The sequence below is a fragment of the Diachasma alloeum genome, unplaced genomic scaffold (genome assembly GCF_001412515.2).
Source record: "Diachasma alloeum isolate Michigan unplaced genomic scaffold, Dall2.0 Dall_scaffold_00358, whole genome shotgun sequence".
NCBI classification, from domain to species: Eukaryota; Metazoa; Arthropoda; class Insecta; order Hymenoptera; family Braconidae; genus Diachasma; species Diachasma alloeum.
Window position 1 is genome coordinate 644,291 of NW_021680497.1, and position 26,936 is coordinate 671,226.

Below are 26,936 nucleotides of genomic sequence, written 5' to 3' on the forward strand. Positions count from 1 at the left end.
TTTTTCATTCCCTTTGGCCGCTTCCCTTCTTCCTTCATTCGGTTATTATGATTATCGTCATTAGAGTGTCCGTATAAATAGCGTGATTCTCACTGACAAGGCGTTTTTTGTTTTTTTTTCATGTCCAACGTAAACTTGAGTCTTCAAAATTCATTTTTACTTTCATCTGCAGCTCCGCGCGGGAGTTTTCTGTCATTTACACTGTTGGAAATTTTTTGAAAATTTAGCAATTGTTGCAGTTGGATTGTCAATGGTGTGAATTTGAATCCAATTTAGATGAAAGAAACGTGAAGTTGTCGCTGAAAAAAAATCCCCGGTATTTTCAAATTCTTCAAATGCCAAAAATTTTTTCTGCGTCATATTTTTCATTTTTCATGTGTGAAGTTTGTCTTTATATCAATACATATCTAAATTGCCTAATTGTTGATCATGAGAAAAAAAACATAGTATTGCTAAATTTGTTTAACTCATTAATTATTCTTCACTTCCTAAATTGTAATTTTTTCATATTTATCATACGCAAAGATAATCAATTCTTGTTTCTCAGATTTTCATACATAAATTCTAAACTCTACAAAATTCATGAAAATTCTTCGGTTTCCCAAATAATTCGAGAAAAATCTTTGAAGAACTACGGTTATCTGGAAAACTGAAATTTTCCGAAGAATTCAAGAAATTTTTTCAGTTTTCTAGAAAATCAATTCATAACCCTCCCCTCATTTTTCAACAATTACAGGTTTTAATCAGATTATTTTAAAAAGTAAAAGAAAAAGAATTAATCGAAAATTAAAAATTATTCATTGATGTTTCACTCTTCATTCTCTTAATTCTCTTTGAGTCATTATAAATATAATATTTATAAAACATCTATGAGTATATGAAGTTTAATAAATTCAATTTCTTAATTTTCACAACGAATAGATAAGCGCGGGGGCACAGGTCTAGTTACCACTGAAATTTCAGTGACATCTAGAATTTTCAAATTCATTGCGGAAATTGATCATCACATCCACTGAATTTTCAGTGGATTGAAAATTGAGGGAAATTATTGCTTGAACTTTCCAATTATTTAATAATTTTTATTATCATGTGGACCTGAAAATTGCAATTCCCTTGCAATACTCTAGAATTCAACTGATTTTTCAATAACAAAATACACGCAAATTTCGTGTGAATGAGTGATTGTCAAAAACTTCAAAATTTTTTACTCGAAATTCCAGAAGTAAATGTCTAACAGTGTATGAAACGGAAAAAGAATACTGTGAACAGGTAAAGGTTCTTTATGATATTTTTCTCCAACTGATTCTCGTTAGTATCAATCACAACTGATTCTCCATGGAGAAAACGTAAGCTGTTGGAACATTTCGCATTTGAATCTTGACGAATGAGATTTCCATTTTTTTCCTCGTGCGTATTTTCTCCCTTTTCCTCTCCTTCACTCAGGATATAAATTGCACGGGAAAAAAATTCTTCTCTCGAGTCATTGAAACGAATGAATGCGGTCTAGAGTGTAATTTCCACAAGAATGAAGAAGAATTTCCGATGAAAGGGTCTCTCTCGCAGTGCCCCTGCGGTGGCAATAAGGGTGGCGTATTGCACACCCGGGTATATTTCTGCCCTTTAAAGCAATCCCAGGTGAATTATATCATCTACACAGATACTGATACTCGCCCAAGATCAAAACCCGAAATATAACACCGTAATATGTGATAGTTTAAATCTTCTTTTATCATCTCCGATGGAGTTCAATGGGCTCTGTTTTCATTGAATGATTCTGAAAGCCACACTCGAATGAGTGCGGTGCTGGCTACTCTCAAAGTGAAGTGACGATAAAACCCTGGTGAGAATTGGAGACGCGCGTAGAATCGAAAATGCGACCCTCCGTATAATCGTGGGAGAATTGGAGAAAAAGGGGCGATCCAATTGCTCGGTGAAAAATTGATCAGTTTTAATCAATGGCCAATCGAACGCACGAATGCAAGGAAGCCCTATACCATGAATTTAATCCATTTCCGTAGAATCTTGGATCACGTTCGTGGACAAAACAATTAAGAACACTGTTAGAAAATTACTGGTGGAATTTCAAGTGAAAAAGCTTGAAATTTTTAACAATGACAAAGTTACATGAATTTTCTGTAGAATTCTTTATTGACAAATCAGTCAATTTCTTGAATATTCAGTAATTCTCGATTTTCAGGTCCATACGGTACTGAAAAACCTTCAAGATTTTGAAAATTCGGGTAATAAATTCTCTTGATTTTCAATCTATTGAAAATTGAATTGAATGTGATGTTCAATTTTCACGATGAGTTTGGAAATTCAAGCTTCCATTGAAAAATCAATGATTATTTAACATGAAAAACCCAATTTTCTTGAATTTTTAAGATGAATGAGAAATTTTGTGAACACTTTCATTTGAAATTGAATTTAACCTCATAACATCGAAAATTCAGATGAGCTTGTGACTGAAATTTCAAGAAATTTCTAACAGAAAGAAAAAAATCTAGAAGAGATTTGAAAATTTCCACTACAGTGTGATATCCGAAAATTGTTAATTTAATAAAGACCCTCTGCTTGCTGCCTACGAAGGCAGATTAATCTTCAATCCTCTTTCTCCTGTAATTCGACCTCAGCCCTATGCCAATACCTTTTCTCCACTACTCGCGCCTTTCTCTGCCTTCTTATAAACAATGCCACCTCATAAAGAGTCAAACTCCCTTATCAAAATTCTTAATTAGAAAATTTTAATTATGTTTTGAGGCTGGTTGGGCCAGAGGGGTATTGTGCGTCCCTGAATTTACCAAGAGAGATAGTAAATACACAGGAAAACGGCACACCTCGAAGCAAATATAAGTTTCACGAAAGAAATAACTGACATTGCACAGCAAAAACGAATGTCTGAATTTCCCACACCTTTTGTAGACATTTTTCAGACACTAGAAAACTTCGGAATAAAATGAAAATTTGTTTGAATTCCAAACATGAATTAAGATGTTTGGGCATCGGTTCGTCTGACATTCAGACACGTTTTCGCTTTATTCAGGCGTTTCTTAGTGTTTGAGAAATGTCTACAAAAGGTGTGTGAAATTCAGACATTGGTTTTTGCTGTGTATTGTTCATTTCATGAAGATTTTCCAACAACATCGTCCATATCCTCCATGCAAGGTGTTATGTCTTGCAAATGACCAGTCCAACAGACTCATTCACTCACCTAAATCTCATACTTCGTTCTCAGTTTTCTTTTTCCTCTCATTCTATAAAAGTAGCATTCTCCTACAAGCATGCCAATAATGATATTCTTTGCGGGTTAAGATGAGTAATTCCGTCGGTGGCTTTGCCACTGGGACCCCGTAGACTAACTCCATTAACTGTTTAGCGAAGCGCAATTTATTACGTTATAAAGTCACAAGCCCTTCATCCCACAAAAGTTGATCGGGCTGCTGTTTGATGCTTCGACGAGAGGGAAGAAAAAAGTTGCTCACTCTCTCTGCACTGATTGATCGACGTTTCAAATAGTTTAAAATTGCTTTCTTCGTGGCGGAGACTTGCTCAAAGTTTATATTATATGATGATGTGTATTCATGGGGTATAGAGCGTAAAATAAGGATAAGTGACTGAGTAGCGAATCGGGGCAACAGGTCTCCATGGTCTCGCATCGCTGTCGCGTCACACCAACATGGGATGCGAGTGGAATCGCAACGGCGCGCCAAACGGAAAAGCCTCTTGAAAGTATTCGAAGCACGCGCGGAATTACCTCAGGGAGGCCAGGACTCGCTGTGCGTGACAAGGGCCATACCCATCGGGGACAGCCAAATGCGCTTCAGAGCGTCGACGATTAGTGAATAGAAAAGGACTCTTCTAACCTCAACTCGCTCATCCACACGGAGAAAAAAGATGCGGATAAAATCTGGTGCGCCACCGGTATTTTGCCGGGGGAGTTCATAAGATGAGTGAACTCCGTGATTTTCCCTTCGGCGCACGAGAAAATGTATTTTTTTTTCACCGTCAATTTTACGACATTTCAACAGAATCGAATCTTTGGTAAAACTCTCGAGAAAATCGGTAAAGTCACTACGAAATGTAAGAAATTATTCTATGCGTCGAAATCAAATTATCTCGAGGCTACAGGAATTTGAAATAGGGGGGTTTTGGGTTAAATGGTGCATTTTGAAGTTGAAATAAAAAGGGGTTTTTTGTAGGAAAAATCACTTTTCTACTAATTTCATCAGATAAAGTTACGCTCTCCGAATTCGGTTCTCTCACAGTCATGTTCATATTACACCATCAGAAGTTTACTGTAATTGATTGAGGAGAGTTCCGAAAATTGTCGGGATTTTTCCGATTAAACGCGAAACATTTTCGGAAGAGTCTGTATAATCGGATACTTTCAAAAATTCTTTATGGAAATGAATGTGAAATCGGATTGTTCCCGATTTTTTCACGCGAGGGGGCACCCTTCGTCGGAATCATCGGGAAAAGTCTTGCGATCGCCAGACCACTTCCCATTCTTTTCTCTCCGTTCACCAACTGTCATGATCTTTTGTTTCCCCATCTTTCGGCCTAATCGTTTGATGAATTCACCTATTGATTTGACCAACAGCAACAGGTTAGTCATTGGCGTATAACGATTATGAAATTTGATGTTGTCGTCACACGCTCGATGGACTGTCTGCGGCTCCTCCCAATATTGATTAAAAATGTAAATTGCCCTGACACACAACTCCCTCTACACTTTGTACCACCATCATCTCTCTCTGGTTTTCGTTTTTCATTTGTGTTGGTGCAGGCATCGCTTTGAGCAACGGCTGTGAAGTATAGGTAATAGGTAATTGAAAACACGCGTTATTCTCCTTCAGTTTTCACTTTAATCCGCATTTTATACTCAACACTGTTAGAAATTTCTTGAAATCTCAGTCCGCCATATGAATTTTCGATGTCGTAACGCTGAATTCAATTTCAAATTAAAGCGTTCACTAAATTTCTTATTCATCTTAAAAAATGAAAAAATTGGGAAAAATCAATGATTATTTAACATGAAAAACCCAATTTTGTTGATTTTTCAATGAAAACTTGAATTTCCAAAACTCATCATGAAAATTGAACATTAAATACAATTCAATTTTCAATAGATTCAGAAGCCAAAAAAATTTGAATGAAAATTTGAATTTGCCTGAATTTTCAAAATTTTCAAGGCTTTTCCGCGCCGTATGGACCTGAAAATGAAGAATTACTTGAATATTCAAGAAATTAAGCGACTCCTCAATCACCAAATATACAACAATTTCATGTAACTTTCTCGTTGTCAAAAACTTCAAGCTCTTCACTCTGATAGACAAGATTAGTAATTATTAACAAATGGATTTGGTTGAAGGCTAGGGTCTATTTGGTCTCACCAAATGTCCATTCATTAATAGTTAACGAATTCACATTTGAGGAGTCTTGTTTGAATAAATGAATCATCCTACCAGCGCAGTTGAAATTTCAAGAGTAATTCCCTAACAGCGAGCAAAAATGTATAATTGACACATTGAGTCATTTAATTAACCTAATGGAATTTCAAATGGGAGAAACTAAAATTTATATAATCACCGAAATGATACTAGCGGCACATACAGTTGCATTTCGGATTAGTTAGACACGTCTCGACGCGTGATGACTGCTGTGTGGTGGGTGGTGAGCGCCAGTTCGAAACTTAGATTGCCGTCACGTGGAAAACGAGGAATGAAAGCGCGGGAGAGCGGGAGAGAGAGAGAGAGAGAGAGAGAGAGAGAGAGAGAGAGAGAGAGAGAGAGAGAGAGAGTAAGGGAAGTGGTGTATTCCCCTCTGCCCTCTCCCCCAAGCAATCTCGTTGGGTTTCTGCGTGCAAGTGTTGACGATGGCTGGCACCACATACACCAAAGGTAGCTGTCGAGCAGGGCAAGACATGACCGGCTTTTCCCCCGTAGCAAATCCGACGTAAGACCGCCGTGAAATCTCTATATTTCCCTCTCATGTTGTCGTCGGGCTGCGTTTACCAAGGGCTCAAGTGCAGGGTATCTTCCACTTACACTCGTGTAAATCGAGTAATGGATTAATTCTATAATTGGCTGCTTTGTAATCGAGGAAGCGGTGGGTAAGCACGCCAGAAAAGGATATTGTGGGTAACCTATATAGTACAATGTGACGGTATGAGCATGAGAGTTAGGTAAAGGGGTGCACGAGTCCCTAGACGCGGCTCAACTGAGATTCTTCCTACTACGGGTACATAGCCCCGGGGTAGTTAGCGGTACAGCCTGGGCAAATAGACCCTCTGTAGATCCGTTGAGAATAAGTTCTAGATTATAATGCTTCTATAAACGTATACTCTACGAGTTCAGCGTGTATAGAAGTCGTAATTTGAAAAATTCTCTGCAATGGCTGTTGAAAATTTTTTACATAACGTTTCATTAATCCTCAAGTTTTTTATCTCTCTTTTTTCATCATAATATTTCAATGAAGTATTCTATTTTCAGGTAGGTTGTATTCTGCGGGACTAATTATTAAGTGTGGCTTGGAAATTGTGTACAAGAGTTACTGACATAATGATGATGGCTAATCTTCCCCCCGTTATGCTGCCGGCCCTCCATGATTACGGTATGCTGACACCAACTCTCGGCATAAAGGTATGTGTTTTCAGTGATTATTTGAGAATCGATAAATCGAGTACTGGGATATTTTAAAATGATTGAAAATTAGTTGGAAAATATCCGTCAGAATATCTCTCGGTGGAAGGAAAATTTGATGAATGTACAATGAGATACTGCAGGACTACTTTCAATTTTTATTACCCGTGTTATGAACCGTTTAATTCCAATCATCAATTCATGACAATTTCACCAAACACACAAACATATTTTCCCCCCCATGTGAAATATAATTTCGTTCCTCCTGCGCCCCAATTCGCTAAATCGCAACAGTCTGCCAATGGGGCGATATGAAATTCGATTGAATCACTTTTCGAGGCCTCCGTAATGCAATTCAGTGTAGCTCTCTTTCCACCCATACACATACGCATAAACTGATAGGTGAGAAATTTAGTTATCAAGAATTAATCGTTAATACAGCAGTGGCCGATTGAATTATTTTTCTTCAACACGAGTGGGGATTATCTTCAGTGCAAATTGAAAACACTGTCGCGTTGTATTTTCATTGAATTAATGAAAACCAAGTGGCGAAATTTTACTCTCTACTCATCTCCTAGTGGCACGTTTTACAGTATAACAAAACCATCGTATGTTGGCGGTTTGTACGTGCGTCGTCGATCTCCCAGTGGAATGGTACGCGTGTGTGTTGCCACCATCCCCTCAGGTCCATGCGGTCCTCCTCGGACCCTCGTTTGCATAGACAAACAGAGGAGGTTTGAGAGAACACACGACGTGCCCGCAACACCGTTGTGGGACCTGTGCACTGGCACTGGCAGTATGCCCACCACTAGGAACGTTTATTGTCGCTGGTATACATGTAAATTCAGATGGTCATCGGTGTTAATTGTTTTCATTCAGCGGTAATTTCGTCCATCATTAATCATTTGAATCGCGATGGGTCATTCCTTTTTTTCTTCTCCATTCGATAATATCCGGAATAATTCTCAATTATGAAAATGATTTTAGAAACACAAATGCATGTTGGAAAGAGCCTTCGACTTTCCGCCTGGAGATTCAATTTACACTGTTAGAAAATTACTCCTGAAATTGCGAGCAAAAAATCTTGAAATTTCTAATAATCACTCAATTACACGAAATTTTTATGTATTTTGTTATTGAAAAATCAGTTTTTTTTTGTTTTTTTTTTTTTTTTTATTAAGCATTTGAAACTTATTAACAAAGTTTATCAGCTATAAATTCATAATATATAGAATTAATGTCTGGACTGTATTGATTCTTTAGATTTTGAGTTCACAATCTTTGAAAAATTTATCGATGGCATCAATGATAGAGGATCTGAAAAATCAGTTGAATTCTGGTTTTAATACAAATTTTTTTTATTAAACACACGGTGGGTTGTTACTCTTACGGAGAGAAGAAAACGTCAATGCAGAGTTAAAACAAAATAATAGTTATAGAATCATACGGAAAACAACCTTACGTTATTTTACATAATCTAAAAATTTACAAGGGCGACTTCAGTGCAATTATTTGTTTTTTTTCTTCTATTCATAATTAGACAACGAAATTTTTAGTTTCCTAATTCTTCGCAGAATTAGGAAACTAAAAATTTAAAAATTTATGACCTCATTCAGGTGAAATGAATTTGAAAAAGCTCTGAAGTGGCCAGGAGAGAGTGTCATTGTAGTATTTAAGGCGGAGGGAATCAATTAAATTCTGGAGTATTCAATGGAATTGCCACTTTCAGGTTCACGTGAGACTGAAAATTATTGAATAATTTGAAAATTCAAGATAATTTCCCTGAATTTTCAGTCCACGGAAAATTCAGTTGGATCTGGTCTTCAATTTCCGCAATGAATTTGAAAATTCTAGATGTCCTTGAAATATCAGTGATAATTTAACATGGAAACCCCAATTATTCTGAATTTCCAACCTGAATGAGAGATTCCATGAACGATTTCATCTTAAATTGAATTCAAGCTCACAACATTGAGAATTCAAGTGCAACTATTGCTTAATTTTCAAAAAATTTCTACATGTGTAGTTCGGAATAAATTCTTCTCAACGTTCATTTAATTTTCCCAATTGAAGTAGGGAGAATGATCTTGACATTACGAACCACAAAATTGAAAACCTGAAACATTGGAGAAGTCTCTACTCTCTTTGTAAGTTGAATCTTGTTGAAAAGTGCTGACCACTGTGATGGGCTATTATGGATTGGTGGGATAGTGAGCAAGAGAAACTTCCCCCTGCAGGAGGGCGGAAAAAATGAATAAAAAGGGGCTGAGATTCATCGATGAACGATCCATCCAAGTCGTAGCGTCAAGAGAGCTTCGCACGTATCACCCGCTGTTCCGGTGAAAAATTATCTTTACCGTCAGAATTTGTGCACATTACATATATTTTTTCCCCCGAAAAAGTAGTGATGCGAAACAAGTTTAGAAAATCGCCCACCGAGTGATGATTGTTGCAACCTCTGGTTGAAAAAATTTGTAGTTCGAAATTTTCCATTTTTTTTTATCACCATGAAACAAAATAAGACACGGAATGTGCTGAGCCATTGTCCGAAATTCCTCGGACTTTTTTACAACAGCAGAGCATTTTCACAGTGAGAGTTACCCAAGCGCGTTCGCGTCGTTCAATTGGCAGTTAACCTCCCCCATGAACGTGAAAACGCATTTGCTCGGTTGTTCAGAGTATAGGCCAAATGGAAAATTGAGTCCTCGTACAATTTTATTACGGCACGTGCCGGGATCTGTAGGACACATATTGTATCGTTGTTTCAAAATAGAGAGGCTCAAAAACAAGCATTGTGCTCCTCCACCCAGTGGTGGTCCTCCTAATGTGCATTTGAATTCACATTACGATGAAATGGAAAATTTTTAATACAATCCACATATTGTGTGACGGCTTCCACTAATGTCACTGGATATTTATATTTTAATATCTTATTTATATTTTAATGACAAAATAATAATGCTGAAATTGAATAGAATCCACGTACATTTATGTGTCTGAGCCTGTTGAGGCGGTTGACAATACATGGCCCATAGAATTGTGTTTAATTGTATTAGATGAAATTCAAGAGCCGTTTGAATTGTCGAAGCGCAAAATTATTTGAGCTTTAGTAGTCTCTTTGTGCATGTATACCTGTCACGCGTATTTGTATGTACCAGTGGAGAAGGAGGACACGCACGATTGGTATACGCACAGGCCTTGCCACGCCCGACTGAGTCCACCTCTACTCTAATTTCGTTAGCTTCAAACAAACAATTCGGTTACAGCCATATAATTGTTGGTAATCTGATCCACTAACGCAGTTTAACGGAAAAACTATGTAGCTCTCTGTAACTCTGTGCATATCCTGCCGAGTCACTAAACTCCATTTCTCTGTGTACTCTCGCTCGAATGTACACTTGATTGTCTGCTAATTAAGAGTGCGATTGAAGAGCTAGCTCTCTCGTACGAGTATTAAATTCAATATTCACCCGAATTCAGAGTCAACTTTAATTTTTACAATTTATTTACACTCTCTCGCTACTTCATTCAGTATTTTTTATTGAAAGCCTTTTCGAGTGCACTAATCGATAGAGGACACATGGTTTCATCTTTTCTCCCTCCATCGATAACTCCCACGGCTTTTCATATATATCTTTTTCACTTCATAAATTTAATCGGCTTCGGCTTTATTGGATTTCAGGGTATATAGTCTTGTACAGTGAAGTTCACGTTCGAATAACGTCTCCACGTGAGCTCAAGGAACATATCCTATGTATACATGGATTTTTTTTTCTTTTCATCACAGTGTCTTGAATTTTGCTGTGGCCATTTTGCAGGGGCTGATAAAACAGCCTATAGTGTAGGCTGTATTGAAACTACTTTTGTTAATAATTCCTTTTCTACATGAATTAACTCAAAATCGAAAAATGATCTATCGTACACTGAGAAAAATTTCAATGGTGATTTTAACAACAAGGGAATTGTCAGAGAAGTTATATTTACAGTGACAATAAACTTTGTAGATTAAACTAGGATTCATCGTTCGATTTACTATGTCAAATAGTGTCATTCACATTATGATGTAATTTTCACTTTAATGTTATAGTTGAATCTACAATGTTATTGTTACCGTAGCTATTATTTTTTGACAATTCCCTTGTTGTTGAAATTACCATTCAGTAGCGAAGCGGTAAACCGGGTTAAGTCGATTTTGACTTTTGGGCATTTTTTGACAAATATCTCGGAATCTAAGAGAGATAGCAAAATTTTGCTCATCACCTTTTTTATAACCCTCAGTTGGCTCTACAAAAAAGGTCATGACAAAAATTTTTCTATCTCTTTTAGATTCCCAGATATTCGGCAAAAACTGGCCAATAGTCAAAATCGACTTAACCCGGTTTACCGCTTCGCTACTGCATTGAAATTTCTCTCAGTGTAAAAGTCATTATTCCGTGCAGCAATAAGTACATCCACGTATACTTACCACTTCGCATATGCAAGTGAGATACATCTGCACGGAGAGAAATATTTAATAAAAATTATGGAACAATTCACGTAATCCTCAATGGGAAATCGTCTTCCTGCAATTTTTATAGGAATGGAAGAGAATAAATCTGAAACGTTCAGTGAATTTTCAGGTTTATCATCGAACAAAATACGAAATTGTCACGTAATTTTTCCTGAAGAAGTAAAATCTTACAGAAACTCTCCAACTTATTGTGCCTCCAAAATTAAAAATTCTTGAACGTTCAACAATTTTTATGAAGCTGGTGAGTTATTTTTACGTTCCGTTCCATAAAATTTCTCAATCGTTGGGGAAAAATTACGGAACGACTTGTCCTCACAGCGGTGAGTCGTCAGACGGGTGGTTAATTTTTACGGAACAAATCGTAGATGTTATGTGGCGATTCGTACAATTTCAGTTCCGACTCACACTTTTTACTGAACTTTACTTCGCTCACGGATTCGAAACCTCATTTTTACGTTTTTTTTTTTGGTAATTTTTATTGAATTTTCCTCTTTGTGTATATACATGTATGATAACTAGTGTAGCAAAAGCCATCTCGGACAGTCCACCAGGAATACAGAGGCCATTGTTAGCGAGCAATCGTCGACCCTCTCTCACTGTGCAATCGAATGCTTCCCTCACCTATTGCCCCATGTAAAACCCTCAGAATCCATCTTTAATACAGAACTCGAAAACTCGAAACTCTTCATAAATGAATATATTTTTTTTTATCGTCTTACGATACATGTAAATAATTACGTACGACAATTGATCAATGGATGATAATATGATCAACACTTTTTCAACACTCCCCAATAATTTATGACAATATTATACTCAACATAATTTTTTTAACCAGCTTTTTTTTTCAATACGGTGGTTTTGATAATTGGGTTTTGGTGATAGTTTAATTGAATGTCACGGGAATGCAGCACTCCGAGAGCGCCTTAGGAGGGCAAACTTAATCCTTGGAAATAGTGTAATTTCATGATCTGCATAGTGCATACGCTGGGTAATTTGCTGAAGATGTAGGCAATTTGCCTTGAGGTGGAATCTTTTACTCATCCGTATTAGATGTTATCATTCCGGATATTCGTATTGAATGATCGTAAATGTAATTACCAAGTTTCAGGTGAATTTTTTTTTCTCTCTCCAATGATTAGATTTGTGGAGTCGTGATGCGATGATTTCCCAAGTTTTAATCCGGTCCAGTAATTCACAATTGCCATTAGCCTCTTCTCTACATGACGAAATGCCTGCTCGAAACCCCATTCCTTTACCCTTTCTGTAACGGGTAAATTAACGAGCTCAAAAGTTTGAAGACACGCATGGTTTGCTCGTGCAAGAAAATTTTACCAAGACAAGTTTCATGGAGGGAGAATGGCAGAGAAGTAAGAAGAAAGTGGGGGAGATGAACGAAGGCTCGAGGGTGAAACTACTGTGAGATATCTGCTTTCCCACATCGGCATCCCCAGGGAGCATCTTCAGGCTCTCGTAAGCCATGGCATGGATTAACCACGTTACCTGTGGTATAAACTTGCCATGTATACGCGTAGATATTGTGTGTACAGGCAATCTTCAATTCAAATGAGTTATTGATAAACTGGTGCTTTGTTTTCTTTCTCCTATTCGTTGGCTCAAAAGTCATCGGTGGTAGAGAAAAAAAAAAGAAAGTGAAACAGCCATTTTAAAAAAATTCATCTGTTCACCCTGCAGGGATAATAAGTTCGGTCAAAATTACTCTAATTTTGCAATAATTGTGCTATTTACAACGCACGGCCAATTTCACCTCTGCACACTGAGGGAAAAACAAACACGTTGTCAAACAAGTCTTGTTTGGGCTAACAAAATCGCTAGTTGAAAATTGCCAAAAAAGAATTTGTTTGGTTCGAATTTGAAAGTCTCAAACATGAATAATTGTTCTGCTTTCGACAGCAACCAAATATTTGGCTCAAGAGGCGGATAATTCACACCAGACGGTACCTTTTCAGGATGAAAATATCTCATGTAGAGGGAAATTTATCAACAAATATTTTATCCCTAAGTTACAAGATTGCTATCATATCATTATTATTGTTCCGTTTAATTTCTTATCTGTGATTATTAGACAGCCGAAACGAAAAACTACTATCCCTTGTTTCGCATAAAATAAAGATTTTTCAGGAGCAAAATACGTATGGGAGTATCGAATAACGAAGGAGTAGTACTAGAAATGAAATTGCTTGCGTGTACAGAGAATGCAATTTTTTTTGAACTACTAAATCTATTGTTGCGACAAAAAATTTTCATTCCGACGCACTCTCCGCATGTTTGGCACAAAAAAAATTCTTTTTTGATCATTTTCAAAGAACTATTCTCTTGACACAAGTAAGACTTGTGTGAGAACTTTGTCGTTTGTCTCTCAGTGCAATACATTAATTTCTATGGAGATATCGATAAAAATTTTAAGTATGGTTTGTAAATCCTATTGTAACTGCACTGATAGAAAGGATTAGTTATTGTTAACGAATGGCTTTGGTTGGAGACTAGGGTCTATTCGGTTTCACTAAATGTTCATTCATTTATTGTTAACAAATGCACATTTGAGGAGCCTTGTTTGACTCGATTTTCACTTTTTCAAGTGAACCACTCGTTAACTATTAACGCATGTTCATTCGGTCATATTTGACTCTACCATTCGTTAATAGTTAGCGAATCTCGTTTGGAATAAATGAATCAGTGTGTGTCCATTAAAAAATGAAAATAACTCTTTCCCTCGTCATGGAGATCAACTATTCCCATCAGGACAAAATTCCTCGAATTGAAGTGAACAGTCATCGGTCGCGTCCGATCTTGACTAGTATCACTGGGCAGTAGACCAGACGCGAGTAGTCACACACTGTCCGTGGTCCAACAGAGTGACGTGATCTCGTCTTCTGCCTATTCCGCCATTCTTGCTGTCTCCTCTTCTCCTTTTTCTTCTCTCCCTCTCTCTGTATGGCACTGTGCGTTGTAGTTGGAGAGATGAAAGGGACCTCTATCCAGTGATAACTTGATCATTCCCTCCTCCCCCCCCCCACAAAAAAACGCAAGAGAACCTGAAAGGAGTAACGAGAGAAATAAGAGGAGGATAACAAAACTAATGAAAAATGAAAGAATGGAAAAAGAATAAGAATGAGAGTTCGAAGGTCGCAAAGGCAGCCAAGCCTTTCGTCCGTTTCCTGTCTGCCCCAGAACGCAGGAGCCAAGTGATTACGTCCGAACCCCTTTTCTTTATTTATTTTTCTTCATCATTCTCTCTTTTCATCATCATGTTCTACCAAATCTTCTGGCCACTCTTCCCTCGTCATGGCAAGAGTAATCTCCGTTCCGAACAAACACTTGAAACCTTTTTCCCGGAGAATCTTGTCATCGGCGAATATCGAGGAAGAAAAATTAATAAATATGGTTCGTCCATTGAATCTTGACTGATCATTCTGATCGGGACAGGAGAAAAATTGTTCGAGTAAAATACCGAAATAAAAAAAAAGTGTATTAAAATGAAAGAAGAAAATAAAGCCCCTGAACTCCACTAATTTTCTACATGACACGAGGCAGCAGGGAAACTTTTCACAGGTCAAATCCACCTACTGGAGCAACTGTGAAAAAAAATGGGTGGAAAAAAAAAACGAGAAATGTTGGCCCAAAGGCAACATACACCGGGGCGCTAGACGAAGCGGTGAATAAAAAGTATGAGGAATTATTAATTTCTTGAGAGAGGTGAGAGAGGATGAGAGGGAGAGTAGAGGGTTTAGGATGGACGGGGCTCGAGATTGTAAGCTGTTCCTCTTCTATATATGCCGTGTGGCCAGGTGACGTCGGTGGACGGGGTGAAAAGAGAGACGGCAGCGAGGGAGAGGAAGAGGGAGACTGCTGGAGATGGGAGTATGCGCGATGATGGGCGAGCGAGAAAGTGACAGACGTGTAGAGGAAGAGAGGACCATGAAGTGGGACAGAAATTGGATGCAGCACTGGTGAACGAAGCGCGAACTGAGTGAGAAGCAGGTGGAATGGTGAGGAGAGGGGGGGAGGTATCGGGTGTAAGTACAAGTATATATAGGTTTTGCTTGGATATGGTGTGGTATGGAGTTGCACCAAGAACGCAGACTCGCTTGTACTCGGGAAACTCCGTTGGCCGATTGGCTGACGGTTAGTCATGAGGGTGGGAGGACGAGGCGGTTTGAAACCCGATGTACATGGCCCAAGCGATCCTCGGCTCAGCTTGCGCGGGTCACCCGGCAGTTGTGTCAAGCTAGGCGATCGAGTAGGACGCTCTTTTAATCGTTCCACCTCCAAATTTCCATTGTCCCAATAACTCAAAACCCGCCTATTTGCTTATACATATTAAACGGAACAATAGAGAATATTAATATACATTTCAACACTCAACGGAATCAATCGTGTGCACAATCAAAAATACTATATCGTACGATACAATCACCACTTCATAAATCAAGCTTATATATTTTAAAATAAATTATCAAGGACATTCTACACATTACTACATCATCATTCGTCATATAACGAGAGAATTTAAAAAAAAATACAAAAACCAGAGCTATAATTGGTGGGTGCAAGAGAAGGAGAGAAAGCAACAGAAGGGAGGGAGAGAGAGAGAGAAAGAGATTGAGAAATAGCAAAAGGTACAAAACTGGCAGCCAAAGATTACTTGAGTATGAGAATTGTGGAAAACTCATTACGAGAAATGTACAAATGAATCGTGCGTGTACATGTGGAGCTTGTGTGTGACGTGCCTGTAGTCTCAATCACGTGAAGAATACAGACAACGTACGTAATAATATCCAAGGAGCCGCGCCACGCCGTCTCGACAACTGAACTGTGGGTGTCACGAGTGAGATAAACTGACGATTATACCGACTGAGAGGTACGTCACGAACTAGCTACCCCCTTCACAAATACGCACGAGCAAGAAAGGAAAAAATAATCATTTAAACGCAAAAATTATACATACGCCTTTTTTTTTTAATTCAGGAATGAGGAACGGAAATACTTGAAAAATTTTCCTCCAGCGAAATCAGAAACGTGTCAATATCATTCGAGTATTATCAACTCATTAAATATAAAATAATAGAACCAATTAAATTGATGAATTGAATTATCCCGAGGGGAGGAATTAATTGCAGGACAATCAAGACTGTCAATCGGAGGGGAGAGTATTGAGAGAATTTCAACAAAGAAAAAAAATATTGAAAAAAAAAATACAAAAGCAAAAGAGAAAAAAAGTGTACTGAAATTTTTTTTTCATCAATTTTCGTTGGTAAATGGAAGAGTTGGAGCTTATTGAACATGTGATATGATCAACAATTATACATAAACTTGTACGTATAAAATATAAACATATCCACGTAATTTAGTGGGGACTTGATGATATGAAAAAATCTCTGTCATTCTAGATCCCTTTCTCCTCAATTCAATTTCAATCGCACAACTTGTGTGCATGTGCTTTTGATGGGGAAAAATTAAAATAGGAATAAGACAACAGAACGGGAAAAGTGCAGCCCATGCAGTGACAATCATTATCTCAGTATCATCCGTGAATACCTCATCACTACTACTGCTCGACAATCCCGCTCAATCGCGCGTACAAAGAACACTGACTTTATTACCCATATGAAAAGTTATACTTAAATCTCAATAATATCAATAAAAATAATATCAATAATAATAATAATAATAATAATAATAGTAATAATAATATACAATACATAAATAAATTTGATGTGTGAATGTACAACGTCAGAATCACGAGGTTACATAGCCGGAATCCTGCATTTTTCATCGTACCTACGTCGTTTCAATTATTGCGTGCGTCAAATCAATCAATAGGACAATTCTGTCCATAAAGTTGAAAAAAAATCCTATTCTAGTCTATAAGTATTGTCAATGAAATTTCACTGTTACAAATTGATCTCATCGACTACTCTGATGGTTTATGAAAACTGAATGACATCAACAAAAGAGTAGTAATTGGGTGAAAAAAAAAGGGATAAAAAATAAAACGAAGAAGACAAAAATTGAATAAGTAACGAGAGTGGTGAGGCAAGGACTGCAAAAGAGAAAGGAAGAAAGCTCTGGGATAGGGAGAGGGAGGGAGGAGTTTCATGCGAGAATTTCATACCGAAGGTGAAAAAGGAGAATAGTAGGACAAGGCAAACAGCCTGACAAGGAGACTGAGCGGTGAGAAGAAAGAAGGAAAATAAAACAGCAAACTGTGGCGGCCAGCGAAAAGTGGATCTCCAGAATCTGACGTAACGAATAATATTGTGGGTAATGATTGGACTGATCCATTGAGACACTGTCAATTACAAGATTTGAAATCAGCACACTTGGGACTAGGGTCCCTACTGAAATCACCAGCACTGATAGTTGCCTTGAGTCGTCAGAGTTATCAAAAAAATTGTCTCATCTCGGTGTTGCGAGCCACCAAAGACGAGGAGTTGAGCACTGTTAAAGTAGGCCCCCACACAATCACCACGTATTTTCATTCGTACTCGTTTGTGCCGGGAGGTGCGGTACCCCTGCCACCGGCACTGCACACAACAAATCCCGGTTTTACCAGTCATCATTTGTTTGGCCAGCAGGGCTGTAGTTTAGCCTGCACCTGCACGTGTACCTGCACAGCAAGTATCGTATCAGCGGCTGCTGCTGCTGCAGTCCATCATCCCCAGTCGCATCATCACACACGCACCCTAGGTTCACACGCATCAGCAACTGTCTTACTCCAGCCAGTTGAGCAGATTAAGGACGCTATGGTGAGCCCTTCCCCCTTAATATCATATTATAAAAAGAACATACACTTAGTGATGCCGTCGAGACTAGTCGAGAATTTTTTTGAAGAGATCATCACGGTCTGGAAAAACGTCGAAAGTTTTGGAATCATCGCAATCTCGAGAGACATTGGATCATTAACTTGCCTGGATCTCGAGATTTTCGGTTTTTTAAGTTCACGAAACGAGACCATAACAATGAAAATTCTAGAACGGTTGGTAAATTTTACTCTACCGGTACAATAATTTTTACTCTACCGGCGCAGTAATTTTTATTTTCATCAGGATAAAATTTCTCTAACGTAGAATAAAATTTGATCACCATATATTAATTTTGACTAAATTTCGGAATAGAAATGAAGAAACGATGACTCATGATACACTTTTATAGAACGGTAGGGTAATTTTTATCAAAAATTTCTCTCCGTGTGTGACGAGATGCGCCGATTCAATGTCTTTCGAGATTACGACGATTCCTAAACTGTCGATCTTTTTTTAGACCGTGATGATCTTTCCAAAATAATTCTCGTCTAGTCTCAACGGCATCACTGCATACACTTAAAGTCGATAACTACCGATATCTCGCAAGTGTGTCACGCTTATTCCTCAATGGTTCCAGTCGTCTGAGGCGGCAAATTTAATTCATGATTAATTTAATTTTGAGATCTTCAATTATGATTGTTACAATTACAGCGCGCTGTAGCGCGCGGTCTCGTGTCTAATAAATTCTATTATTGTTTCTACAACTTTTGTTCTCCGGGAAGATGCTCTCTTTGTGCGAGAATTGATAAAATTGGGCAAGTATTTAGTCATGGCAAGCCCATCGGTATAAATTAGTCCCGTCGTTTGCCGTGTAAACAAACAAGTTCGGCCACACTGAGTAAATCTACATTGACTGTATTTACCCTTTTCTCCCGTCAGCATTTACCGCTAAATCCTCGCACCTATCGCTCTATTGCATATTGAAAGTGTCATTTTTTTTCTTTCCCTTGTTTTTCTCCCCTATTTTTTCATCTCACTGAATTTATGTGGCAACGACTCGCTGAATTGTAATCTTCTCGAAGCTTGCATCACTTGAAGTGTCTTGCAATTAGCAATCCCTCCAAAGTTACCTGCGTACTTTCCGTCCGAGCATACGCTAGTTTTATGTATATACTCAGTTTAGGTGGTTCTGCGCTCACTTCAAGTAGCAAAATTATTGTGCCCAGTGTCATTTGAATTCCCAACAAGTTGCATCTCGATTTTTGCACAACGAACAATTTCAGAGTTATAAATATTTCAATTTCTCATCCACAGTTTTGCGGATTGTTGAGTAAATTACAACAAGTTTTCACGATGGCAATGAATAAATCTTCATCATCCATTCATCAATAAATGTCCATCTGTTACTGTCCAAGTTGCTCTCATCGTATTACTTTTTTCCTTGGTATTCAAGTAGAAAAAAGCTTTCGAGCATCAGAGGCATTCCTCCCTCTCTCTCTCTCTCTCCTTTCGCGCGTGGCATTCGAAGATTAATTCCCTCGAGTGCTTCTCCTGTTTCCAGCATCGAGTGCTCCAGTAAAGAGCGACTTTGAATACCTGTGAATGGGTCATTAGGTGCCTACGAATCGAAGCGAAATGCCTCCAACCGCAACGCAAGGCGACACAAACCTTCCACCAAAGGGTGTGATATTGTATTTCTGTTGAGATTTTTTTCTTTCTCTCGGTTTTCCATCTCCCAGTGCCTACCCATCTTCACAGTGAGACACTCCCAAATATCTCACTTTCTTGTTTCCAACGAATATCCATTTTCCACCATTATCTGGGATTTTCCAGTGAAACTTTTGGTTTTACAATGCACACTCAGCCAAAAATAGAAATGTCAATTGCCGTCAGAATTTCAGAGCCATTCTCATGGTATCTTCGCTAATACGAGTGTATGTAACCACATTTTGGAATATGTAGAAAACCGTTAACCGTGGACGATTAGAGATTTTGCTCTTCCATGAGAATTTGTTGGCACTGAAGCTGAGCTGGTTTTTGAAGCCTGGGTCAAGGAAACCACATAGAACCTCATTATACCTTCCGCATATACATTAATACAGTGCAGAGAGATCTGCTGAAACGCGAATTATGGTGGCACGGCGCTTTGGGTGAGCGTAGAGAAGAGGGTCCGCTGTGGTAAGTTAAATTAGCCTGAAACAGAGCATCTCCTATCCGTTTGTCTTGGCGTATATAAACCTCTTTGGAAGGATAGAATGGTGCTGGCTAGCTTTTTAAACTTTGCCTCTTTATCCACCATCTCCGATGAATAATTTCACTCTCATCGAGGATTTATTCGGACTATCATCGAGTTTATAATGTAGTGGCGAAGTGATAAAACGGTTCGTCAATTTTGACTGTTGACTAGATTTCAATGAATATCTCGGAATCTAAGGAAGATAGCAAAATTTTTGTTATAACCTTTTTTGTAGAGCCGATTGAGTGCTACAATAAATGTTATTACAAAAATTTCGCTATCTCCCTTGGATTTCGAGATATTGATTGAAAACTGGTCAATAGTCAAAATTGAGTTATCTCCTTTTACCACTTCAAACAATATCTCGGATTCTAAGGGAGATAGCGAAATTTTTGTTATAACCTTTTTTGTAGAGCCGATTGAGAGCCGCAACAAATGCAATTACGGAAATTTCGCTATCTCGGTTAGATTCGGAGATTTTCCTCAAAAAGTCAATTAGGAGATGAGTCGACTTGAACCGTTTTACCACTTCTTTACTGAATTTTTTTATTCAATCCCTTGTTTTTCTCTGCAATTTCATGCTGCAGAGGAAAACCATTTTCATTTATCAATATCGTTGCGCATTATACCGTGAATATATTACGTATCGAAATATTGGAAGTGCATAACAAAATTAAAAATCATGAAAACAATAAATACTGGAAAATTGGCGATTCTTCTACGCGGTTTGAGACATTTGTTCATCTGCGAAAAAATCATACTTGAGTAGGGTAAACTGACCACTAGATGGGCGTTTATTTTTTTAGAAATTGAAAAAAAATTGCCATTCAGAGGTTAAGAATCACAACAGTTAGTGAAAATTCAAAGCAACAATTCACATTTCACCATTTTTTGCGTAATTTTCTATCCAAAAGCTCGTCCATCTACAAAACACCGAGATGTCTGGGAGAATGGAACAATTGAAGGAAAATTACTTGTCTCAAGAAAATACGTCTCAGATATTAGAATTTTTTTTCTCAGTGTGATTATGCTCTTGTATACATGAGGATAGACAAGAGGGTCAGGTTTGGTACATTATCTAAAGCCCTTTCTTTCCCGGGGCACTCGCCTCGTCCGCTTATTTCCTCGTTCACCCTGGCACAACTCTCGAGCATGCGGCTCGGCACGTATCTAATTACCTAATGACGTTAGTTAGAGTCGAATAGCCGAGGATTCACCTTGGGCCTCGCTTTCCACTGCACAAGAGCGAGAGAGTCCGCCGCTTGATATACACGCGTCTCTTTCCTCCGACTCTTTATCTTCTTATTCTCCACTCTCATTCATGTAGACTTTTTGTTTTTCTTTTTCTACCAGCAAGTACTCGAGCTTGGTCTCGTTACTCGGTCATCCCTCGTTGCCCACTCTGGTGGACGAAATGGAACGCGGACTGCTTCATACTCATTTTAATTAGGACTCGCATATGAGCATATAATCCAAATATAATTATAATTTTACTCTCCCCTCCTTTCGCTTCCATAAAATTCTAATGCCTCATTTATTTGAATTCTTTATTACTGTGAAAGAGTGTGGATATTTTAATTTAATCAAAAATAGCCGAGAAATGACGGCATCATTCTCGTGGGCATCCGCGGTCAATCGTTACGCCACTGTTGCACGGTATTACGGTGTGCGGTACCGAGCCGTCAAGTTCATATTGCCGGTTTCCTGTCATTAACGTGCCGCAACCGAGCGCTACCGTATGCACATGCTAGGCTTTCCGTGTGTATATCGTAACCGTGCTCCACAAGCTCCCACCACACATTTCACTCTACATACACATCGAAGGAATATCTGGCCTATGGCTCTACAGTGTGTGTACTATACTTGGACGCGTGGTTTCAAATGGCTATGTGCCAGTCCATCCGTCTACTTGTCAACGTGAACGTCATTCGGATCAGAGGCTTTCAGCTTGTAGGCCCGGTCTGGCCCTGCTACGTTCCCCAGAAACTAATCGCCTTTTCCACGTATATATATGTACCAAAATCCTATGATCGGAGCCTGGAAAATGCCCCCATATACCCTACACGGAGAGAAATTTTTGATAAAAATTATCCTACCGTTCTATAAAAGTGTATCATGAGTCATCGGTTCCTCATTTCTATCCCGAAATTTAGTAAAAATTAATATATGATGATCAAATTTTATTCTACGTTAGAGACATTTTATCCTGACGCATAATAAATTTTACCCTTCCAGTCCAATAATTTTTATGTAGATAACAACGAAAATTCTATAACGGTTGGTAAATTTTACTTTTTTCTTCTTCTTTTTTTTTTAATTTTACCCGATCGGTACAGTAAATTTTACTCTACCGGCACGGTAATTTTTATTTTTATCAGGATAAAATTTCTCTAACGTAGAATAAAATTTGATCATCATATATTAATTTTTACTAAATTTCGGGCTAGAAATGAGGAAACGATGACTCATGATACACATTTATAGAACGGTAGGATAATTTTTATCAAAAATTTCTCTCCGTGTACACTCTCGGAGAGTACTTCGCGACTCGAGCTTTTTTACTGTTTGCCGTTGCCCTGTGCTGATCCTTTTTTCCATGCTTCATTCGTTTTTTCTCAATTACCAATAATGGTATAACGGAGAAAAGATACTAGAGCACTAGTGTAGCAACAAGTGAGGTTGCGCCGAAGAATATCTGGAGTGAAAAGAGCCGATCCTGCATTCTTCCTTGTTGACTCAACCCTCGGTTGTCACTGAATTCCCGTACGAACTGAAGAATTTCCTTCTGTGAAGTGAAATTGCTTATTCGGAGCGGGTCTAGGTTGTTCATCTTACTCCGATTTCTTTGTAACCTTTGCATTTGGTGGGTCATGGAGAGAATGTTGAATGTCTGAGGAAACGAGATTGACTAATATACCAACGGAACTTTGAGGGAATGATGAAAGGTGAACCGGATTTTCTTATCGCGCGGCTGTACTGTGAATCAAGGTGGCTTTTATTTTTTGCTCGGAGATTTTTCGGTGTCGATAGTGTTCAATACACTGCTCCCCATCAATTTTCAGAATCTCAGTGTAGCCTTGAAATATTCTGCACTGAGAGAAAAACGACAAAGTTCTCAAACAAGTCTTACTTGTGCCAAGAAAATAGTCTTTTGAAAATTATCAAAAAAGAATTTTTTTGTGCCAAACATGCAGAGAGTGCGCCGGAATGAAAAATTTTTGTCGCAAAAATAGATTTAGTAGTTCAAAAAAAATTGCATTCTCTGTACACGCAAGAAATGTCATTTCTCGCACTACTCCTTCGTTATTCGATACTCCCGTACGTATTTTGCTCCCGAAAAATCTTTGTTTTATGCGAAACAAGGGATAGTAGTTTTTCGTTTCGGCTGTCTAATAATCACAGACAAGAAATGAACCCTTAAATGAAACAATAATAATGATATGATAGCAATCTTGTAACTTAGGAATAAAATATTTGTTGCCGTCTGGTGTGAATTATCCGCCTCTTGAGCCAAATATTTCGTTGCTGTCGAAAGCAGAACAATTATTCATGTTTGAGACTTTCAAGTTCGAACCAAACAAATTCTTTTTTGGCAATTTTCACCTAGCGATTTTGTTGGCCCAAACAAAACTTGTTCGACAACGTGTTTGTTTTTCTCTCAGTGCAGAGACTTATTATCTGCCCTTGTGCGTGGTTACTACAGCGAAACGTTGATTGTGTATATCTGCATGTTAATCTGAGCTTAATGTTGATTACAGTAATGGACATTAGCATGTAAAGTTTGCTCGTGAAATAATTTTCTTCAGTACAGTTGGGATCTTAAAATTACATAAAGAAGAGAAAATAAACCAAACGGTCGTCACATCTGTGGTAGTCGTCTTGGGAAACACGAAAGCACCGAGACCGACGTCTTTCTTGGCTGTCACATTAGAGGGCGACGGTACGATAGTAGCCGTGCCATTTCCTTCGAGTTTCATTTTTCTTTCGCTGCGTCCTTCTCTCATTCCCCCCCAATACTATACACAAAAATACCAATTCTTGAAAAATAAACAGTATTCCTGGAATGTGCATTGCTCGGTTAAATCCTCTTTAGAAAATACATTTCAGTAGCGAAGCGGCCAATTTGGCCAATTTTTGATGAATATCTCGGAATCTAAGAGAGACAGCAACATTTTTCTCATGACCTTGTTTGTAACCGCCAATTGGCTCTACAAAAAAGGTTATGACAACAATTTTTCTATCTCTTTTAGATTCCGAGATATTCATAAAAACTCGTCAATAGTCAAAATCGGCTTGACCCGGTTTACCGTTTCGCTACACGGAGAGAAATTTTTGATAAAAATTATCCTACCGTTCTATAAAAGTGTACCATGAGTGATCGTTTTCTCATTTTTATCCCGAAAGTTATTAAAAATTAACATATGATGATCAAATTTTATTCTACATTAGAGAAATTTTATCCCGACGCATAATAAATTTTACCCTACTGGTACAGTAATTTTTAATCTACCGGCACGGTAATTTTTATTTTTATCAGGATAAAATTTCTCTAACGTAGAATAAAATTTGAACATCATATATTAATTTTTACTAAATTTCTGGATAGAAATGAGGAAACGATGACTCATGATACACTATTATGGAAGGCTAGGATTTTTTTTAGCAAAAATTTCTCTCCGTGTACCGATTTGCCATTTACGAATGGAGATTGAGAGAAAAAAACGTCCAATAATTTTTCTCCTAGTAGTAATGATTGAATCAGCAGTAGTGCAAGAGTGATCTTTTATCCAAAAGTGTAATGTGCATGTGGCTGCCGCCGCAGGGGAGGATACAGAATTGTTTATATTGTCGTATGCAGAAACAAAGTGATACCGACATTGCGGTATTTGCTGTGGATATATGAATTCGTATCTGTTGATGAAAAAAGGCTTTATACAGGCACAAGTGTGCAACATGGTTGCGTGTGCGTTCTATTGGGTTATGGGGGGATCGTGCGTTCTGTCCATAAAAACATGGCTCGGAAATAGCCAGGCCATAAAAATAGTTAATGCCCTGTGTGTTATCCAGTCTAGAATGAGCAAGGGGATGGGGCTGAAGGGGTTGGCTTCAGGTCATAGTGACGAGAGTTACATCGGCCTTGGACCGAAGTAAAACCATATTGGCCAACAGTACACTATCGTTATCCTGTTACGATGTTTCGGTTTGACGAGAATCAATGCCGAGTTTATGGCCACACTCCTGGGCATTGGTAGTCGTTGTTGGAAGCTTCTGTGAGGGAGTTAACCAGCCTAACCATTAGCCATCGAAAGGTCATTAAGCGCTTTCTTTATTAACGGCTGTAGGACATTTTTGTTGAGGGTCTGCCACTGCGAAAACTAATGTCTGAAGTTCAGACACTTTTGTAGACACTTTTCAAACACTTTTGGGACGATTTTGTTGACACTTTTGAGACATTAAAAGGTGTCTGAATCAATGGAAGTATTTCAATTTCAGACACCAAGATGTCGGAAATTAACATGCAGACATCAGTTTCAGACACAAGCGGTGTTTGAAATTTTCAGACATTTTTAAAGATTCAGACGTTTTTTGCCATCTGCCATCTTAAATTCAAATGGTTGTCAGACACCTAGTTTTTGCAGTGGATGAGTCAACTTTTCAGACATGAGAAATATCTTAAAAATTAATGTTTGAATGAACTTTGCCGTCTGAATCAGGTGAGATATCTTAATAGTGAAGTGTTTGAATCGCTCACAAATATCTGAATTTCAGACACAGAAAATATCTGAAAATAAATACCTGAAATTTTTCAGACACAAAAAATGTCTACCATCATTTTCAGACAGAAATGGTGGTTGAAATTTTCAGACATTAGTCAGATTTTCAGACACTTGAAGATTCAGACGTTCTTCACCATCTGACATCTTAAATTCAGATAGCTGTCAGACACCTGGTTTTTGTAGTGTGTGATCCTTCGAACTGTTCATTGTGAATAAATAGTTTTTCAATAGGTTGAATTGATTCAATCAACTCGATACACTGGCCGGAGCAGCATGATCGATCGGCTTATTGTTCCTCGGCAAGAATAAAATTTTCCAACTTCACTATTGTAGCGAAACCATAACAGTATAAGTGAGTTGATAGGAGTTTCTGGCCCGGAGGAATCCTCACGATAGTTGTAGTTACCGAAGCGGTAAAGCTTTGTTGAATGACCACGTAAATCAGTACAGAGACAAACGCACATCCACAAGCCTGCAACATTGACGCACGTTCATGCCATCAATTCAACCATCCCACATCACGCTAACCGTGCACTATATACGCTTCATATCAAAACTGCAAGTTTTCATTCATTATTTACAAGTTTTTGTATACTGATAATAATGATAATGATAGCTTGCATTAAAGCTTAGATTCTTGGAATGATCGGCTTAATGATTCATCAAGGACTTTGATGCTTTCGGTCGATATTAGATGCAGTGAATGGGATTTGAATAATCCTTCGACCAGTCGAATTGATCAAATGATAATTGTGAAATGTCGTAGTAGTTGGCGAATATACCCAATAGCTTCGACTCCTTTGTTGTGCCTATTATTCAATTTCTCAAATGAAAAACTATAATTACAAATGAAACCTCAATTTCTTCTGGTTTTTTGCATCATGTGTCCTGTCGGATTGATTTTTCCTCATTATTTTACGTGCGCTGCAGTGATAGGCGCATCAATCACTCATAATTACTGTTAAATTGTGAAGCTTTCAATTTTCAACATAAATCTTAGAAATT

The 26,936-nt window shown here is 38.1% G+C and overlaps 1 protein-coding gene across 7 annotated transcripts in view; it reads left to right on the forward strand.

The window, feature by feature from the left end:
• LOC107041166 (polypyrimidine tract-binding protein 1) overlaps positions 1-26,936 on the forward strand; it is a 150,160-nt gene that overhangs the window by 50,506 nt on the left and 72,718 nt on the right. For 6 of the 7 annotated variants that reach the window (XM_015261581.1, XM_015261582.1, XM_015261580.1 and 3 more), the window contains one exon: positions 6,492-6,641. The exons of the other annotated variant lie outside the window; for it this stretch is intronic. In XM_015261581.1, the coding sequence (XP_015117067.1) occupies positions 6,561-6,641 (81 nt within the window). In that variant the 5' untranslated portion in view covers positions 6,492-6,560. The remainder of the gene's footprint in view (positions 1-6,491; positions 6,642-26,936) is intronic. 7 annotated transcript variants of the gene reach the window in all.